General features: G+C 43.9%; 1 protein-coding gene and 1 long non-coding RNA gene across 2 annotated transcripts in view; both read right to left on the bottom strand.

Moving 5' to 3' along the window:
* The window catches only part of LOC309562086, a 97174-nt gene extending 80776 nt beyond the window's left edge, over positions 1-16398 (bottom strand). The window contains exon 1 of the long non-coding RNA XR_014225622.1: positions 16336-16398. This is a non-coding gene — a long non-coding RNA (uncharacterized lncRNA). The remainder of the gene's footprint in view (positions 1-16335) is intronic.
* Positions 12174-12979, bottom strand: LOC309561036 (uncharacterized protein). The gene has a single exon (XM_082264750.1). The coding sequence runs from the start codon at positions 12924-12926 to the stop codon at positions 12177-12179; it is 750 nt and encodes a 249-aa protein (XP_082120876.1). The 5' UTR covers positions 12927-12979; the 3' UTR covers positions 12174-12176.
* Positions 16399-18378: the final 1980 nt, after the last annotated feature.

The raw sequence follows: 18378 nt of genomic DNA, 5'->3' as shown, positions 1-18378 counted from the left end.
CCCCATTCCACCTCAAACTATCTAGCAATGGTCTGTGAGATAAACTCCTACAAGCAGCCTGAATAGGTCAAACCAATTTAGCATAATATATTTCTTGAGGAATATTGTTGATAAATATTATTGTCCAAGTGAAAGAGCCCTTTCATTTTTTTCAACACAAACCACACATATAGAACCCAGGATAACAGGGGTAAAACACAATACTGAGTCGGGTGTGGTTGTACAGTGGATCTGATTAGTGCAGGCCTGACTGGGGTTCTTGGTTACCCTGTGCTTCTAATAGACACAAGGTGACTTACACATAAGAGGGGCAGGGGAAGCTGGACAAGGAGTTTCCCGACCTCTCTAAGGTAATCTGGGTTCCACAAGCCCCCCCACCCAAAGTGACTCCTGTCACACCCAGCACTGGGAATAAGCCCAGGGAGAGGATGGAGTGACCCATGAAGCATTTAATGGTTGCATCGCTGAACCAGAGGGGATTATTCTACTGACTTTAATTCTGCTATAGGACGTAACAAATGATGAAAATGGTAAAAACCCTTCCCTCCCCCTACTCCCAAATTATCTGAGATACACAGCATTTTGATACCTGCATAACATTCAGTAAGGGACCACATCTACTGGTCCCTTACTGAGCCTACAAGCCCTAAACCTATTGTCTCTTTGCACTTTTGTAAGCAGTACCCTCTGTGCTTTCACTACCAAAGCTGTCAATATGGCTGCTGTACCCCCACCTTTTTATTATTATATTTTTTCAAAAACCCCCTTATTGGCCCTTCTAACCCAGATGACTTCATTTTAAAGACCACTGCATTATATCTACTATGGCAAAATTCTGCAATAATTAGCTGGGTCCAAAACCCATGCCGCAAACCCGAACCTCATCCTTACTTTTTTACAGTTTTACAATTATTTATTTGATAAGATGGTTTATTTTACTTTAGTGAGAGAACATTATCTGCATTGTTTGTAGTCTCATATTTTAGGTTTGCGGTCTGGTAAGATTATGATGCATTTTATTACCTTATGTTGTGCTTTTTTAGCTGATTCACCATCTATTAGTGCTCTAAAAAAGTAATTATTAAGTTAAGCAGATGCACTAGAGGGCGCTGCATCTCTTCAAGAACCCAGCCCAGAAACCCGTAATTAATGTATATGCTTAGTTTATTCTTGCATTGCTCTAAATCAGATTTTTTTTTTTGCCTTGAAAAGACCTTTACATTTAGCGATTTTTACCTCTATGTTCTCTATATTAACAAGTCAGTGATCAAAATAATTGTAATCATTTATATTTGGAATCATAAGATTCTCACACAACTGCAAACCTACCAAGACATGGCCTACCAAGACATGGCCTAAACTGACAGGCCGGGCAATGAGAGCCTTGGAACAGCCAAGAGATCCACAGCTCAGGTGGGAGAATCTGTCCACAGGACAACTATCAGTGGTGCACTCCACAAATCTGGCCTTTATGGAAGAGTGGTAAGAAGAAAGCCATTGTTGAAAGAAAGCCATAAGAAGTCCTGTTTGCAGCTTGCGAGAAACCATGTGGGGGACACAGCAAACATGTGGGAGAAGGTGCTCTGGCCAGATGAGACCAAAATGTAACTTTTTGGCCTAAAAGCAAAACACAATGTATGACAGAAAACTAACACTGCACATCGCCCTGAACACACCATCCCCACCGTGAAACATGGCGGTGGCAGCATCATCTTGTTTGGATGATTTTCTTTAGTAGGGACAGGGAAGCTGGTCAGGGTTGATGGGAAGATGAATTGAGCCAAATACAGGGCAATCTTAGAAGGAAACCTGTTAGAGTCTACAAAAGACTTGAGACTGGGGTGGAGGTTCACCTTCCCACAGGACAATGACTCTAAACATACAGCCAGAGCTACAATGGAATGGTTTAGATCAAAGCATATTCATGTGTTAGAATGGCCCAGTCAAAGTCGAGACCTAAATACAATTGAGAATCTGTGGTAAGACTTGGAAATTGCTGTTCACAGACGCTCTCCATCCAATCTGACAGAGCTCTTGAACAATTTTGCAAAGAAGAAAGGACAAAAACGTCCGTCTCTAGATGTGCAAATCTGGTAGAGTCATCCCCAAAAAGACTTGCAGCTGTAATTGCAGCGAAAGGTGGTTCTACAACAGGGATCCTCAAATTACGGCCCTCCAGCTGTTGAGGAACTACACATCCCATGAGGCATTGTAAAACTCCGACATTCACAGACATGGCTAGGCATGATGGGAATTATAGTACCTGAACAACTGGAGGGCCATAGTTTGAACACCTCTGTTCTACAAAGTATTGACTCAGGAAGGGCTGAATACAAATGCATGCCACACTTTTCATATGTTAACCATTGCCGCCCGCCCACCGTCAAATGACGGCCCCCTAGAATGGCCACTCTCGCGCGCCCCAGATCTTGGACACGGCGCAACCCCCGATCTTGGTAAAGAGCCAATGATGTGGCTCTTTACCCATGTGATCGGCTTTGTCCAATCACAGCCAGTCACATGTAAATGAGGAAGTGCCGTTTACCTGCTCTCCTCGCCTCACACTGTCAGAGTGTGTGGCGAGGAGAGCCGATCAGCAGCTCCTCCTTAGAGGGAGGTCCAGGAAAGGCAATCAGGGCACTGATCATCAGTGCCCTGATTACAGTAAACTACAATAGTGCACAAACAGTGCCCAATCAATGCCCATCAGTGACACAAAACAGTGCCCAATCAATGCCCATCAGTGACACCAATCTGTGCCCTTTATCAGTGTCCATTAATGATGCCAGTCAGTGCACATCAGTGCCTATCAGTGTCGTCTCACAGTGACCATCAGTATTGTCTGTCAGTGGCCATCAGTGCCGTCCGTCAGTGCCCATCAGTGCCGCCCACCAGTAAAAAACAGCAGTGAATAAATACCACTGAAAGAAAGCTATATTTGTGTGAAAAAAATTATACAAATTTCATTTGGGTACAGCATTGCCTGACCACGCATTGTCATTCAAAGTGTGACAGCTCTGAAAGCTGAAAATTGGCCTGGACAGGAAGGGGTGGAAGTGCCCTGTATTGAAGTGGTTAATTTGTAAAAAATGTTGAAAAGCATTTATCTTTTTCCTTCCACTTCACAATTATGTGCCATTTTGTGTTGGTCTATCACATAAAATCCCAATAAAATACATTATGTTTTTGGTTGTAACATGACAAAATGTAGAAAATTACAAAGGGGTAAGAATACTTTTTCAAGGCACTGTAGGGCAGCTGCATTACCCATATGTATGTGACCCTGGGTATTATTTGCTTTGGATACAAGCACTAAATATCCAGACATTATTCAAGGTAGACATTCCATACCGCTCAATTTTCCCGAACTAAGTGTTGATTTCATGGTAGATTGTCTCCCTCTAGTGGCACTAGAAAGGATGACGTATTTTGTTAATAACCAGTAAGAATTACATTATTGTTTAATTTTTATTCTTTACCTTTAGCTGCAATTCATCCTTATTATTTATACGGAGCTTACAAGATCCTCTGCACAACTTATACTGGGAGAGCAGGCAGTTATTCCGACCTTTCCTTCCTTTAATTTCCCTTAGAAAGGCATAGGAAATTATTTAATTTGGCTAGTATCATATCTAGGGCATATATTATTATCTCCAATATATGGCCCTCCAACATGGGTGGCTGTGATCCCCTCATTCCCTCCCCCCTCATTCTAGATCTCAATAATTTATTTATGGCATTACACATTGTAGAATTTTTCTTTGTGAGTGAAAACTATATTGTATCCCTGGAGATTCGCTCTGCTTGATCTCCAATGGTGGCCATATACACTTCAATCAATTCACGATTCAACCACAACAAACAAATCGACAAATAATCAAATAGTCATACCTTCCTTTTGATCAATTTTAGACTTGATTTAGATTGAATTTGATCAAATTGCATTGATCAGCTGGTGCAGAAAATTATCAACCATTTTGCATCGGTCAGCAGAACTGAGATACTCAATTTAAAAATATAATCTATTGCAAGTGATCAGATTATAAGATTACATTTTGGAAACAGAGATGCACTCAATAACTTACAATCGTAAGTTAAGATTGTATCTTAACTAATCGATCGAAAGCCACTTTCCCGTGTATAGCATATGGTACGAGCGAGTCATCGACTATAGATCAGTTATTCTTATTGGAAGAGATCTATCAGAAAATAAATCAATCATGTATCAAAGTGTGTGTATGTGTAGTCACCATAACTCTTTGAAGGTCAATATCCTCTGGTTTTGGGTGCTGTTTGTGGCACCCTCACCCTAAGGAAATTACAGCCCTCAAGTATGTAATGTAAATAAATGTAGTAAATTATACTGTATAAAACTACAGTATATACACCCTATATTACTAAAAGTATTGGGACGCCTGCCTTTACACGCACAGGAACTTTAATAACATACCAGTCCTAGTCCATAGGGTTCAATATTGAGTTGGCCAAACCTTTGCAGCTAAAACCGCTTCAATTCTTCTGGGAAGGCTGTCCACAGGGTTTAGGTGTGTCTATGGGAATGTTTGACCATTCTTCCAGAATCGCATTTGTGAGGTCAGGCACTGATGATTGCACTCAGTGGTTTATATGCGAATTTATGCTGGTCGTTTGGTGAGTGTATTTTATTGCTCTTAATAAACTAGGAATTTTACTACTACACTATGAAGTTTTCCTGCTGATTTTTGATCCCTATGTGCCTGAGTTTACCGTGTGGATGAGTTCCTTATATTGGGAGGACTGATACCATCCAGTGACTGTGTGATCCCTGGTAAATCACACAAAGATCATCTGACCACATGAGAGTTGTAGTCCATCCCTGATGGTAAGGGTCAATGTGTGGAAAACTGTCGGTGGAGGATCTATCATGGCACTATGATTTGGAACTTGCACTTTAGGACTCTTTTATTCTGACCTTTACTTGAGTCACCTATATGGACTTTTCTTGAAGAGCTGCACTTGTACATTTTATTTGTTACCATTTATTGTCAGTAAATTGTTCTAGCTGATTTTTCTCATATGTCACAGTCGCATGATTGAGAGCCTGTCCAATTGCAGCCAGTGACAGAAGCTGGCTGTACTGGTAAAGAAAAATGGAAGTGCTTATCTCTCCTGCTGTCTATGCCACTGTACATGCTCTGGTCAAGAGGAATCACTGACTGAAGTCGGTCAAGAAGTCAACATTTCCAGCTTAAAGCGGAGTTCCGGCCTCGGTTGGAATTTAGATAAAAATACCCCCGGGACAGTCAGGGCTAGTGCATTCCACAATGGATAGCCTCTGTACTGTCCCGGGTCGCACTTACCTTTTAGAAGAAATACTTACCTTGAAAATTTCTTCTCCAGCGCTGCCATCTCAGGAGTGGGCAGCTGAAGCCAGCGCGTCCTCTTCTGCGTCCTCTTCTGTGACGTCGGAGTCCCAGAATGCCCTGCACCGGCCCCGCTTGTCACTTCCGGGGCAGGCGCGGCATGCCCAGAAGCTTTTTAGCAGGAATGACGCGCCCGCACCGGAAGTGACGAGCGGGGCCGGTGCAGGTGCATTGACTCCTGGGAGTGATGACGTTCAGCTCCCAGGAGTAAACGCCAACAGGAAGTGATGGTGCGGGCCACGGCCGCAGAGGGAGGAAGTGGAAGGAAGGTGAGTATATTTTCTTCTATAACAAGGTAAGTGAACAAAAAAAAAAATCAGGAGCATCCATTTCTTTTTCAGGTGACACTCAGCAAGCGGATGGCCCAAAATAGATTTTTTCGATTTTGAGGCTGGAACTCCGCTATAACATAAAGCAGAACACTTGTATAGACATAGTAATAACCATAATAACAGTAATAGAGACACGAGGCACTCCTTTGTTATAATAGGGACAGTTGTCTAAAAGTATGGAGTATCATTTTATGACTAGTGAAAGAAGTATAGAAATCACAAAGGACAAGCAATAATGGCCCCTGAGGCCCTTACATTATCATATGATACCCATATTTGAATGGAGTCGGTGTGGCCAGGATTAGTATCATCTTCCCAGAGATCTCTCTGTATTGTCATACAACAAAGCTAATCAAGTCCTCTATCTAAGAGGTTGACATGTGCCGCGTTGACCTAGTCTGGCCGTACATGACCACATAAAAGAACGGGTAGAAAACATCTGAGGACAGAAAAAAGCATCTCACCATCTATTGTTCTTGGTAAAAGAATCTGTCTGTGGCCATCCAAATGCTGGACACATATATACTGCATGTCAGCTTTACATCACATTATTTTAGGTTTGTGACATTTTATATCAATGGTGCTACCCACACATACAGTTTGCTTTGTAATTTTGTTTGTATATCCAATCATAATCAACTTTATTTAAAGTCTAACATCCACCCTTCCCAACCCCTCCCCCCCCCCTTCATTCGTAGAAGCTGTACTATAGTTCGTCAAGAGTTCAACTATGTCTGTTCTTTTCACCCCCTCCTTCATTCATTGAAGGTGTACTGTAGCTTCCAGCAATGAAGAGTGTGTTGTCAGGCTTCTCCTTGACTCTGACGTGTCACATGATTTGCTTTTTTTTAAAAAAACTCCAGTTTTAATTACTAGTGGCCACTGCAAACTATTTGCTGGAGTGTGCAATATACACAGGGGCTGACTGGCAACTTTCGGCCCAGGGGGCAAGTACAAACCAGAGGCCCATGGTGCCTCTCCCCACTCTCCCTCTTCCTGGCCTCCTCCTGACCCCCATTCCAGGCTAAAGCTCCACTCCAGGTACTCTCTACTCACTGGCCGAACTCGGGGCTGGCCGGGGGGGGGGGGTCTCCAGTGGGGCATGGAACCGGCCTCTGCTCAGACACAGTTTACACCATCCATTCTGGGGGGGGAGGCCTGCGCTCTGTCCTTGTCTTCATCCTGCTTTCAGTAGGTTAGCAATGGGGAATTTTTACTTTTGGCATGTCTGTGGCAGAAGCAGTGCAGCCTTTTTATGAGGCATCAGAGCAGCCCGGAGGGCAATTGCTCCTTGCCCCTGGCCCAGTCCTCCCCTGAATATACAGCACAGCATACACAGTGCAGTGGTCAAAAGTGTGGAATGCATGGAACAGCATACAAAATGCAGAGGTCAGGAATAAATACTGTATGTACAGCCCATTCTACAGAGCAGCAGCAGTCAGAACTTTTTAATGTACAACCCAGTGCATTGTATTCAGAGCCCAGCTTACCAAGGGCAGTGGTCAGGAGTATGTATCATACAGTCCAGCTTGCAGTGTGCAGCGCATAGGAGTATATATGGTACAGCCCAACTTGCAGAGTGCAGTGCTTTAGGAGTATATATGGTACAGCCCAACTTGCAGAGTGCAGTGCTTTAGGAGTATATATGGTACAGCCCAACTTGCAGAGTGCAGTGCTTGAGAGTATATATGGTACAGCCCAACTTGCAGAGTGCAGTGCTTAAGAGTATTTATGGTACAGCCCAACTTGCAGAGTGCAGTGCTTGAGAGTATATATGGTACAGCCCAACTTGCAGAGTGCAGTGCTTGAGAGTATATATGGTACAGCCCAACTTGCAGAGTGCAGTGCTTTAGGAATATATATGGTACAGCCCAACTTGCAGAGTGCAGTGCTTTAGGAGTGTATATGGTACTGCCCAACTTGCAGAGTGCAGTGCTTTAGGAATATATATGGTACAGCCCAACTTGCAGAGTGCAGTGCTTTAGGAGTATATATGGTACAGCCCAGCTTGCAGAGTGCAGTGCTTGAGAGTATATATGGTACAGCCCAACTTGCAGAGTGCAGTGCTTTAGGAGTATATATGGTACAGCCCAACGTGCAGAGTGCAGTGCTTAGGAGTATATATGGTACAGCCCAACGTGCAGAGTGCAGTGCTTTAGGAGTATATATGGTACAGCCCAACGTGCAGAGTGCAGTGCTTTAGGAGTATATATGGTACAGCCCAACGTGCAGAGTGCAGTGCTTTAGGAGTATATATGGTACAGCCCAACGTGCAGAGTGCAGTGCTTTAGGAGTATATATGGTACAGCCCAACTTGCAGAGTGCAGTGCTTTAGGAGTATATATGGTACAGCCCAACTTGCAGAGTGCAGTGCTTTAGGAGTATATATGGTACAGCCCAACTTGCAGAGTGCAGTGCTTAGGAGTATATATGGTACAGCCCAACTTGCAGAGTGCAGTGCTTTAGGAGTATATATGGTACAGCCCAAATTGCAGAGTGCAGTGCTTTAGGAGTATATATGGTACAGCCCAACTTGCAGAGTGCAGTGCTTAGGAGTATATTTGGTACAGTCCAACTTGCAGAGTGCAGTGCTTTAGGAGTATATATGGTACAGCCCAACTTGCAGAGGTCAGGAGTTTATATTATACAGCCTAGCACAGGGCCAGATTAACGTAGGGGCTATTGGAGCTGCAGCTCCAGGCCCCTACCTTTTATATAGGCCCCGGGTTGGCCATATTCACTGTTACCGCTCTTCTGTCACTTGTAAACACAGAAGTCTGGCTTCTATGCTCGCTTCCCCAGGCAGCTCCCTCAGAACCTCCCCACACAGCGCGAAGGCCGGACAAGGAGGGACAGTTGCCGATGCATGGATGTGTTTATGGGCTTCAGAGACAGCATCCCATGTTGAATTAGGCATGCATGGCTGCACCCTTCCTCCTCTGGGTGCATGCCAAGGCACGGCCCTTAAGGCCCTTCAAAATCCTCAGCACCAAGCCCATGATACTCTTAATCCGGCCCTGGCCTAGCATACAGGAATATGTAATGTACAGCTCAGCAAACATAGTGCAGTGGTCAGAATTATGTAATATATACCCAACATTGGGGTACTCCTGGGCTTTCACAGTCTAGCAAGCTACTAAATCTAGGGTTCTGTTAGAAATCGCCATTCATTTTATTTTAATGAAGAAATAAAACATGTCATGAACATTTTTTTCCTTTTGTTTTTTGTTAACACAAACAATGTATTACATTGTGAATACAAAAATAGTGGGAGATGCACTAAAAAAAGTTCTTTCTACAAAACCCCATTCCTCTCTCTTACATGCATCGCCCCCTAAGTCTTCATGGCAGTGAAGATGAAGTTATATAAACATGAATGAACAGTGTGAGAAGCAGCTGCTGCCCTCCAGGCTGCTTTCTATCAGCAGGGAGATCTTCCATAGATTGAGAAATCATATGTAACTCTTTCATAACCTGTGCAGTCATTTAAAGTAGGGAAAAGTTTACATGACCAGTATTAGGAGGGTATACAGTAAAACCAAGGCAAAACTTTATTTTTTTTTTTGGTTTTGGGTAGAGTGGAGAGGGATTGGAAGACCTGCCAGTTTTTATTGCTGTCCGGGTTACCATTATCATTGAGAGCAAAAGAAAATCCCAAATTTTGGGTTCTCCCCAGAAAAGTAATCATGAGGAAATTTTCCAATGGGTACACTAATTCTGGGGTCCCCAAAGAATTCCCTTTAATTTGCAGGGATTTCCTCTCGCTTCCTGTTTGGTTATGGTTTTTGGTTATGGGACAGGAAGTTAGGGTACATTTCCCCAATGAGATGGCATAAAAAAATCTTACAAGGGTTATAACTAGGGGCAGCTGGTCCACAAGAGTAGCAGGGGCGCCGCCCGCACCATCTGTGTGGCGCTGAGTCAACAGGTTTTTACCTGGTCCGTCATCCCGTTGGCCAGTTTTATGTTGTCCTCCCACCCTGCCATACCAGCGAATCAGCTTCCGGCTTACTGCCCCAGCCAATCAGGGCAGAAGCCGCGGCACCAGGCACCAGGGGAGCCACCTGTCTATCCCAACCACCCAGATCCACTCTGGTTATCATCCCTCGATTTTAGGGAGGACAGCGGGACCACTGCCTCTCACAGGAGCTGACACTCCTACAGATGCGCTGCCAGCATACCCCAGCCGTCCACACAGATTACCCCACACCTTATGAAGGTTGCATAGCAGGGCTCCTCACAGTGCAATCCAAATTGGAAGCTGTTTCCTGTATGGTATGTGGAATCAACCCCCTGGTTATGTTTTTAGGATGATGTTTATCATTTGTCAGGCTCACTGACCAGTCTGGTTTTATATGATTTTATGACTAAGATTCAATACCCTCTGCATGTTTGCATTACCTCTGGTTACTATAATATTTTGGAGTTATCCTTCCCTGTGGGATTACAATTATGAGCCAGATTTTCCAGCATCATGTATTTGGCTATATAGATTCACATTCCCCAGCGCTATACATTGAGGAAATCTGTGTATATTCTTCTTTGCCTCAACGACCCCAAACACACCTCCAAGACGACCACTGCCTTTCTAAAGAAGCTGGGGGTAAAGGTGATGGACTGGCCAAGCATGTCTGCAGATCTAAACCCTATTGAGCATCTGTATAGCATCCTCAAACAAAGGTGAAGGAGCGCAAGGTCTCTAACATCCACCAGCTCCGTGGTGTCGTCATGGAGGAGTGGAAGAGGACTTCAGTGGCAACCTGTGAAGCTCTGGTAAACTCCATGCCCAAGAGGGTTAAGGCAGTGCTGGAAAATAATGGTGGTCACACAAAATATTAACAGTTTGGGCCCAATTTGGACATTTTCACTTAGGGGTGTACTTGCTTTTGTTGCCAGCGGTTTAGATATTAATGGCTGTGTGTTGAGTTATTTTGAGGGGATAGCAAATTTACACTGTTATACAAGCTGTACACTCACTACTTTACATTGTAGCAAAGAGTAATTTCTTCAGTGTTGTCACATGAAAAGATATAATAAAATATTTACAAAAATGTGAGGGGTGTACTCACTTTTGTGAGATACTGTAGAGCCAAGCCAAAAGATCTGGGGAAAAATTCAACTATATGAAAAATGTTATTGAATAATTTTCTAAATCTCAAAAATTTAATATTTTCCTGGATTCTTACTCTTTTCCCTAAAGAGGGGTATGTGGTGGGTTCATAAACATACTTACATACTGGCTGGGGCACATGCCTTTCAATAAGAACAGCTCTACTTTTCTTTAAACTTTCACTAATCAAAACTACAAAACTAAACCTAAACTTACTTCCCCTGTGCAGCTGCCATACACTGCCCGAATTTTAGCCAATTCCTGCTGACTTGGCCAAAATTCGAACAATGTATTGGCTCCTTCAACAAAAGCCTGTAGTTCCATTAACTCAAAAAGCTCTGTAAATTAATGATGTGACCCTGGGGGTGGAGCCCCGCATGGCCGCGCCTTTTTTTAAATTGTGACAGTGGTTGCGGGAAGAAGGTCTCCTGCCCACTGTCACAGGGGAGGGGGGGGGAGAATCGAGGGGTGAAGTGGTGGATGCTCAACATGTTGGAAGAGGTGAACATATGTGTAAACTCCCCCTTTCCAGCAGTCTGTACTCACCTTTTCTTGCTTCCACACCTTTCTGTCTTAATTCAGGGAATGACACAAAAGGCCTATGCATATTTTGGGTATTGGTGGGCATGTTAATCACTCCCCCATCCCTCCCTCCCTCCCTTCCTTCCATACGGTAGCCCTAGGTGCCTTGTGATCGGCCCAGTACTTTACATGAGGGCAGGGAAACAATTGGAGCTCACATACAGCTTTCTTTCCCTGGTCCTTGTCGTTGAACAGAATGGAATGGGAGAGTGGAACGGAAATTAGGAGCAGGGAAACGGGGATAACGGCATGGGCGTGAGAATACAGCAATGTGTAGTGCTTGGGGAAGGGTGGAGAGTTAAGCCCCGTACACACGTACCGATTGTCGGCCGAACGATCGGCCGTCTTTTGTCCAGTGCTGTCCTGTCAGTTGAAAAGTGCTAAAGACTGCACACAAATTTTGTCGGCCAACAACAACCGACTGCAGAAGTGATGTCATGTGATGGTTAACTTTTGTCGGCCGAAATCCGTACTGACTGACGAACAATCGGCCGTTCTTTGTTGGCCTACAAACATTTTATAGCATGCACACCAGATTTTGTTCGGCCGAAAAGTCGCAGTCGGTTGTCGGAAGCATCATACTAACAAGCCAACAATCGGCCAATCGAACGTTGGCCGAATAGTTACGGCCGACAATCGCTACGTGTGTACGGGCCTTTGGGTGATCCTTTCAATTTACTTTGCATGGGAAAAGGAAAGGGTCACTTTCAAAACCAAGAAAGTACAAAGACCAGGCAGGGAAATGGTTTCCTATGAGGACTGGTTGCGCACAGTTTTGTAATATGGCTTTGGTGTGCTGCCATCAGAGCCTGGAGGAGATATACTCGCCTCCGAAGAGGTCTTTTTCTTCTCCATAGAAAACTGGGATGCCTGCGCACTAGAGGATTCTCTGGAAACTTTCTTGTAAGTGGGTTGTAAAGTTACGGGGATAGAGGTAGTGGTTTGTACAGAACGGTGTACAACTTTCTTGGCATCTTCTATGGATTTTTTGTACATGAGGTAGGACCTCTCTATGTCCTCTTTCTCTTTGAGACTCTCTTGCAGAAGCCTAGAAAGATGGGCATTTTCATTTGATAGATCTTCCATTTGGTTTTTAGTGTCCTGTAGCTGGGTCTGCAGCTCTGCTTTCTGCTTTTGGTTCTGAGCAATGGCTGGGACCATTTCCTGCAGCTGAACAGAAAGCAGTTGATTATCCTCCTTCAGCTGGGAGCATTGATCCTCCATTTCATGAAGTTCCTTGATGATATCCTTTGTCACCTTGCCTTTGAATTTGGGATTTCCCTCCAGACCCACCTCTGTCCGCAGTTTCTTCACAGTCCTGTGAAGACTTTTATTCTCACTCGTCAGGTCCTTTACTTTGTTTTTCAGTTCTAGGATCTGGCTGCGAGTGGAGACTTCAAGATGTTTTAGTTTGTCCCTGGCTGACTCTTCTCTGCGGAGGGCATCGTCTCTTTCCTTCTGGCACTTAAGCACATAACGACTTACTTCATATGAGGACATATAGGACCTAACCAAAGGCCACTTGGGAGGATCGCCAGTGCTCACGTCAGTAGAAGACCTACAATATAAATTACACTGTATGTTAGGAGCATTAAAAACAGCAATAGAAAGTATTTGTAAGTTAAAGTGGACTGAACATCTGATATTATGCATGCATGCTGATGTGCAAATGTAACACTCAGAGCTATTAAATGAGCAGTATGGCCAAAGAAGTTTTGGCCATACTTCTCTTGTGGATCAAAGGAGTGCTTACTTTTGCACTCCTATGACACAGATTCTGCTGATATTGGGCTATTGTCAATATTGTCCCGATTATACCAAATGCCTAATTGACAGCTGGCTCTGCCTCCCAGCACGAGGCTGAGAGCCGGAGCCAGCTACACCCACACCCCTCCAAGCCGGCAGTCCAGTGAGTGCTGGAGATGCAGAGCAGAGAGCAGTGACTGACAGTCAGCACTCTCTGCTCTGAGCAGACCGAGAACTAAGTGATCAGCAGTCATGTGATTGTTCAGTTCTTGGGCTTAGAGCCGATGTCTGATAGCTGCAGCCAGGGCAGCCATCAGAAATTTTGGGGCCCCTAACACATCTTTAGGCTGGGGCCCCCCAGGCCTGACCACCAACATTCCCCAGGGCCCAATGGCAATCTCACCAAGTCCTTTAGTGCTCCCATGTTTATTTAACACTCCTACAACTTAATATATGAAAATGAAGAGTGTATTCCAGGTCATCAGTGCTTTCAAGATTTAACAGTAAGCAATTATATTTTGACCAAAAAATATGAAGCCAGCCACCACAACATTTCACCTCTCCTTCCTTTACATGACCTTTTCACAAGGGGGAGGGGGTAACATTTTCACCCTACCTTCCTTCACATGACCATTTCATTTCAATCAAGACACAGCCCCATATATTTATCAAAGAGACACCCCTATTCCGCAAAGAGACATCCCCTCCAGCAAGGTAAGGTTTGTCTTTTTGCTGATGACACAAAGATATGTAACAGGGTTGATGTTCCTGGAGGGAAACGCCAAATGGAAAAGGATTTAGGAAAACTAGAAGAATGGTCAGAACTCTGGCAACTGAAATTTAATGTGGATAAGTGCAAGATAATGCATCTGGGGCATAAAAACCCAAGGGCAGAATATAGAATATTTGACACAGTCCTGACCTCAGTATCTGAGGAAAGGGATTTAGGAGTAATTATCTCAGAAGACTTAAAGGTGGGAAGACAATGTAATAGAGCAGCACGAAATGCCAGCAGAATGCTTGGATGTATAGGGAGAGGTATAAGCAGTAGAAAGAGAGAAGTGCTTATGCCGCTGTACAGAACACTGGTGAGACCTCACTTGGAGTATTGTGCGCAGTACTGGAGGCCATATCTCCAGAAGGATATAGATACTCTAGAGAGAGTTCAGAGAAGAGCTACTAAACTAGTACATGGATTGCAGGAAAAAACTTACCAGGAAAGGTTAAAGGACCTTAACATGTATAGCTTGGAAGAAAGAAGAGACAGAGGGGATATGATAGAAACTTTTAAATACATAAAGGGAATCAACTCGGTAAAGGAGGAGAGCATATTTAAAAGAAGAAAAACTACCACAAGAGGACACAGTTTTAAATTAGAGGGGCAAAGGTTTAAAAGTAATATGAGGAAGTATTACTTTACTGAGAGAGTAGTGGGTGCATGGAATAACCTTCCTGCAGAAGTGGTAGCTGCAAATACAGTGAAGGAGTTTAAGCATGCATGGGATAGGCATAAGGCTATCCTTCATATAAGATAGGGCCAGGGACTATTCATAGGATTCAGATATATTGGGCAGACTAGATGGGCCAAATGGTTCTTATCTGCCGACACATTCTATGTTTCTATGTAACACAGCCCAATCCAGCAAAAAACACATCCAATTCCAGCAAAGAGACATCCCCTCGGCAGTTTGGGACACCAGGGCGGCTGGGCCCCTCTTGATGCTGGGGCCCCCTAAGTGTGTATGGGCTGTCCCCCCCCCCGATGGCAGCCCTGGCTGCAGCATCACAGTACGAGTGTGTGAGTACATGTGTTTATATTTGTATATATCCCAATCCTCTCTTTACTTAGCCCTCCAAGAAATCACAGCGTTACTCTCACAATGTCTTCATTTTTCTTTTTCATTTTCTTAAAGCGTAACTCTACTTTTGTTGTGAAAAAATAAAAAACATTACCCCCAGGTGATCTCTGTACATTGCAGGGATTTTAACGAAAGTTGTTGCAGATTCCTACCTTTTGTTATTCTGAAGAAATCACTCCATCTGTCTGTGACCATGTGGTAAAATCTAATGTGAGTGGTTTCTTAATTATCAATCAGCTGGTTCAACTGCAGGGCACTAATGAGGGAAATTCCAGGACCTGCAACCCTTAAGACATGTTCCTATTGGGAGTATCTCACCAAAAATGAGATTTTTTATTGCAGGGGATGCCTGAAATCTGACTTGTATCTTTTTGCAGACTTATGGGAAAATCAGTGAGCCAATCACACAAGTAGGAAATGACATTTCTGGGGGCGTTCTGTACACATTCTGTTTACAGAACCCCTCCAGGTAGCCCTATTTCATTGCATTTTACAGAAAATTACAGTGCTGCAGACTAAAAAGGAAAGGTAATTTAATTTTAATTGAATAGCATTCAATCATAATATGATTTGTGTCGCAATTGTATATGCTATATTATAATTTTTTTATTTGCTATTTTTCCCCATTAAAAAATGAATTCATCCTTTAATTTCGCTTTTCTTTCAAGAATGACAGCACCTTATTTGTTTAGGCACTATCCAGGGTGAGTATATTCCTTCAGGATTAAGATGCTGGCTCAAGGATAACACAATCATGTAAATCCTGGTTTCCGTTTAGTTTTTAGATACACTATATTACCAAAAGTTTTGGGACGCCTGCCTTTACACACCCATGAACTTTAATGGCATCCCAGTCTTAGTCCCTAGGGTTTAATATGGAGTTGGCCCACCCTTTGCCACTATAACAGCTTCAACTCTTCTGGGAAGGCTGTCCACAAGGTTTAGGAGTGTGTCTATGTGAACGTTTGACCATTCTTCCAGAAGCATATTTGTGAGGTGAGGCATTGATGTTGGATGAGAAGGCCTGGCTTGCAGTCTCTGCTCTATTTCATCCAAAAGGTGTTCTATCGGGTTGAGGCCAGGACTCTGTGCAGGCCAGTCAAGTTCCTCCACCCCAAACTCACTCATCCATGTCTTTATGGACCTTGCCTTCTGCACTGGTCCAAATAATTTGGTGGAGGGGGATTATGGTGTGGGGTTGTTTTTCAGGGGTTGGGGTTGGGCTTGGCCCCTTAGTTCCAGTGAAGGGAATTCTTAAAGGCATCAGCATACCAAGACATTTTGGACAATTTCATGCTCCCAACTTTGTGGGAACAGTTTGGGGATGGCCCCTTACTGTTCCAACATGACTGCACACCAGTGCACAAAGCAAGGTCAATAAAGACATGTATGAGCGAGTTTGGGGTGAAGGAACCTTGACTGGCCTGCACAGGGTCCTGACCTAGAACACCTTTGGAAGGAATTAGAGCGGAGACTCGAGCCAGGGCTTCTAGTCCAACATCAGTGCCTGAGCTCACAAATGCACTTCTGAAGGAATGGTCAAACATTCCCATAGACACAGTGGCGTCACTAGTGGGGCCAGAGGGGGCCATGGCCCCCCCCAAAATTACACTGGGCCCCCAATGTGCCCCCCCCCCAATTAAAATGCGGTTTATAAATTTAGCCTGAGGCACCGCGCTGCCGTGGCAAAAGGCTACCTCACTGAGCCTATTCAATCAGGGACAGGCCAGCATAGGGAGGGCGTTCCTGTTGGAGGCATGGCAGTGGCGTGACGTCATGTGGCAGAGGGAGAGTGCGCGAGCCTGCACTGTCACAGTAAGTGAGTGCACCAACCACCAGCCAGCCCAGCCCCGCAGAGCGCATGCCGTGGACAGCAGAGGAGCCAGAGTACAGGGCAGGAGGAGCAGGCCCGGGGAATCCATTTTAGAGGTGGTGGGTGAGTTGCAGTGAGTCCACTGCACATTTACAGTCTAATACAACCCTCACACCCCTGCAAAAGACAATGTGAACTGACACTCTGACAGAATTTTATGACTGAACATGGCAAACATGTATAATACATGTCAGTAAGTTTGCTTTGTCCAGCTGTAAAATTCTGTCAGGAATATTTCATGCTTATGCGTTGGATGCTCATTGCTAAGAATATTTCATGTTTATGCGCTTGATGCCCATTGTTAGGAATATTTCATGTTTATGCATTTGATGCAATGGGCATCAAACACATAAACATGAAATATTCCTGACAATGGGCATTAAACGCATAAACATGAAATATTTCTAACAATGGGGAACAAACGCATAAACATGAAATATTCCTGACAAAGAGCATCAAACGCATAAACATGAAATATTCCTGACAACAAGCATCAAACGCATAAACATGAAATATTCCTAACAATGGGCATCAAACACATAAACATGAAATATTCCTGACAACAAGCATCAAATGCATAAACATGAAATATTCCTAACAATGGGCATCAAACACATAAACATGAAATATTCCTAAAGTGAATGTGCAAAGGGGTTGAGACGGCGCTACCTAAAGTGATCAAGTGCTGATTTAAGGTGCAATAGTGTGCAAAAAACCCCATATGATGAGGGGTGACACCCGCTGATTTTAAATTATAATTCCCAAAGGTTAAAAAGCAAGAAACACAATTTCGTGTCGATCCACACCAACCGATTCGATCTATTAATGTATGGTGAATTTTTGTTTACAAATAATGATTGTGCAACAGATAGACAAGACTTTTAGTGAATTTATTCCAATAAAGTGGTACAGTGCAAAACTGATTAGACTGATGAATGATACATATAAATAAAAATAAGAAATCCCTGGTGGTAAAGTGGTGAGTATAAGAAATAATAAATCCTGAAGTGATATAACTCTCAGAGGTTTAGGTGCTGTATTACCCTAAGTGACCACTAGGTGTAGCATATACAACCTGTTTCAATGGAGTGGTCCAAATGGGGTAGATTTCGGGGTTCCTCTCCTCTCTTGATCCAGCAAAGCACCAGCTGGCGATCTCACAAAAAGAAAAGAGAGGGGAGCCCCATGAAGCAGTATATAATAGTACGCCAGTACAGAAAGTAATATCGACTCATGGTGAAGCTGCCTCGGATCAGTGTAGAGCAACGCCGGGAAGCTTCCGCATTCCACGGCTGCAAAGTCAGAGACCGGAAGTGATGCAATAACGCAATGGACCCGCCCTACGCGTTTCGTCAGAGGACGTCTGCTGGAGCGCACACTTTTGCACACTACTGCACCTTAAATCAGCACTTGATCACTTTAGGTAGCGCCGTCTCAACCCCTTTGCACATTCACTTTATTCTTAACCCTTCGG

This window comes from Pelophylax lessonae (assembly GCF_965119305.1).
Source record: "Pelophylax lessonae genome assembly, chromosome: 8".
Taxonomy (NCBI): Eukaryota; Metazoa; Chordata; class Amphibia; order Anura; family Ranidae; genus Pelophylax; species Pelophylax lessonae.
This window is presented reverse-complemented; position numbering and strand designations above follow the sequence as displayed.